The sequence below is a fragment of the Pteropus alecto genome, unplaced genomic scaffold (genome assembly GCF_000325575.1).
Source record: "Pteropus alecto unplaced genomic scaffold, ASM32557v1 scaffold87, whole genome shotgun sequence".
Lineage (NCBI taxonomy): Eukaryota > Metazoa > Chordata > Mammalia > Chiroptera > Pteropodidae > Pteropus > Pteropus alecto.
The window spans coordinates 1,912,137-1,914,851 of NW_006443225.1; the positions used below are offsets into that span (position 1 = coordinate 1,912,137).

At 57.6% G+C, this 2,715-nt stretch overlaps 1 protein-coding gene across 1 annotated transcript in view; it reads left to right on the forward strand.

Annotated features, from left to right (window-relative positions):
• The first annotated feature begins 1,289 nt into the window (after positions 1 to 1,289).
• SOX17 (SRY-box 17) overlaps positions 1,290 to 2,715 on the forward strand; it is a 1,836-nt gene continuing 410 nt past the window's right edge. The window contains 2 exon segments of the mRNA XM_025041111.1: positions 1,290 to 1,596; positions 2,225 to 2,713. Coding sequence (XP_024896879.1) covers positions 1,290 to 1,596; positions 2,225 to 2,713 — 796 coding nt within the window.

Genomic DNA, 2,715 nt, shown 5'->3' on the forward strand with positions numbered 1-2,715 from the left:
CCGAAGGCAGACTGCTAGAGATGACCTTAACTCCTGGGCGCTGTGATATCCAGCGAGGTCTTTAACCACCATGTGTCTGTTTTCCCTCCTGTAAGATATAAGGTGTCCATCTAATAGGTTATAAAGAGTTTGTTGTTTGGACAGCTCAAAGAAAAGTGCGTGGCATGCGGTGCCATTTGAGTGCAATATAAGGGATTGTTCAAAAATCTCGTTGAAGAGTTTTCTTTCAGATTTTCATTTTGGTCTAAAGAAACGTGTAGGAATCCCTAATACCTGCCAGGATAACTACCTTTACCTGCCCCTAGGAGCTATAGTTAACTATTTTACTGCTCAAAACAATTGTGGTGTTTCCTGGAATAGAAGGGCATTTAGATAAATATTGCTGCTGTTTTTACCACACTTTAGAAGTCAAAACTGTCTTGTCTATTTCACTGAACACATATGAAAAAACTTTGTTTACTATATCTTTACGTACAAATTTTCAAGGGTGGATTCATAGTTATGAAAAAAAAAAGGCTTTACATTCTTCAGGATGATGGGATATTAGCTACTGAACGTCATTCCGTATTTAACTGTTTTAGAAATTAGAATTTACCTCGGACGCAGCATTATGAATATAACATAATAAGCAAGTTGAGTCCTTGGGGGAGAGAATGTGTTTTTTATTTATTATCAACAATGTCTACTGCATTCGATAAAACACATTTGAAGAAGACACCGGTGAGGTTCCTTGGAAAAAGCTAGATCACTCACCACTGAAACATCCTTTGCTCCTGTAATAAAGAGTGGATACTTAGTGTGTTGATCCCAATTACTTCTCTCCAGCACCCCAGAAGGGTTTTCAGGAGACCCCCTTCCCGGGTTGGAGAGGACTGGCGCCAAAATAAGGCTCCAGCCAGTTTTCCTGGGTGGCAGGTGTAGTCCGGGTTGAGGGGCCAGGGGAGGGGGAAAAAGGGCGGGCATGGGTTGAGCTAGGACCAGGGACTCGGATGGCGGGCTGGGGGTGGGCCTAATGACTCTGGCCTGGCCCGCCCCCGCTGCTCTATTGGCCACGACGTTGCAGAAAAGGCCCCGCGGCCGGGAGGTTCCCGCAGTGTCACTGGGCCTGCGGGGGCGCTGGCGTGGTGGGTTGGGTCTGGCCAGGAACGCCGGTGGCGGGTTCGGGCCCGAGAGACTCGAGCAGCTCGCGTGGCGTTATCCTTCTTCGCTCCCCACTCCCTCCCCCGCGTTGGGGGGAGGCGGCGTGTCGCGGCCGAGGGTTGTGGGGTGCGGGGCAGGGCTGGAGCGCCATGAGCAGCCCGGATGCGGGATACGCCAGTGACGACCAGAGCCAGACCCGGAGCGCGCTGCCCTCGGTGATGGCCGGGCTGGGCCCCTGCCCGTGGGCCGAATCGCTAAGCCCCCTCGGGGACATGAAGGTGAAGGGCGAGGCAGCGGCGAGCAGCGGGGCGCCGGCCGGACCAGCGGGCAGGGCCAAGGGCGAGTCTCGAATTCGGCGGCCGATGAACGCCTTCATGGTGTGGGCTAAGGACGAGCGCAAGCGTCTGGCGCAGCAGAACCCAGACCTGCACAACGCAGAGTTGAGCAAGATGCTGGGTGAGTCTGAGCTGGGGACCCAGGGTAGTGCGAATCGCGGAGCCGCTTGCCTGAGCCACGGGGTACGGGCCTTGCGCCCGAGGCCAGGGGTGTGCTGCCTCCAACTTCTTACTTGAGACCCTCCGCTCCTCTCCCGCTTTCCGCTCTCCAGATTCTCCAATTAGACTTTTAGATATGGTCGTCGGTGGCTGGATTACCTGAGTGACCGGGGATGTGGGTACTACGACTCTGGCGATGGGTAGGGGGCGGCTCCTGCGTGTCTCAGCGGCAGCGAGGGCCCCTTAGCGCCGAGCTAGGTTGGTCGTGTCCGTTCCTCGACTCCCTTCCCGGGTCGAGGACATTTTCAGTTCTTCGAACGACCAGGAGCGAGTGAGCGGGAAGCTACTTCCAAGAAGTTAAAAGCAGGGAGTGATATACCCTTAGCAGACCCTAGGCCGCTTGTCTCCTCCAAGTGCTCAGACTCTCTGCGCCCTCCAGAGTTCCATATTTTCACTTTTTAACTTGATCTCTTTTCTCATTTAGTTTCACAATTCAAGGTTAGCGGGGAGAGGTGGGACCAGGTGAGGCCTTGGAGCGGGAGCTCAAATAGTAAGCCCCGTGCTTCTCCCCACCTTCCACGCCCTTGCAGGCAAGTCGTGGAAAGCGCTGACTCTGGCGGAGAAGCGGCCCTTCGTGGAGGAGGCCGAGCGGCTGCGCGTGCAGCACATGCAGGACCATCCCAACTACAAGTACCGGCCACGGCGGCGCAAGCAGGTGAAGCGGCTGAAGCGGGTGGAGGGCGGCTTCCTGCACAGCCTCGCGGAGCCGCAGGCCGCTGCGCTGGGCCCCGACGGCGGCCGAATGGCCATGGACGGCCTGGGCCTGCCCTTCCCCGACCAGGGCTTCCCCACTGGCCCGCCGCTTATTCCCCCGCACATGGGCGGCCACTACCGCGACTGCCAGGGCCTGGGCGCGTCCCCGCTCGACGGCTACCCGCTGCCCACGCCAGACACGTCGCCCCTGGACGGCGTGGAGCCGGATCCAGCCTTCTTCACCGCGCCGCTGCCCGGGGACTGTCCGGCGGCCGGCCCCTACAGCTACCCGCAGGCCTCGGACTACGTGGGGCCCCCGGAGCCGCCC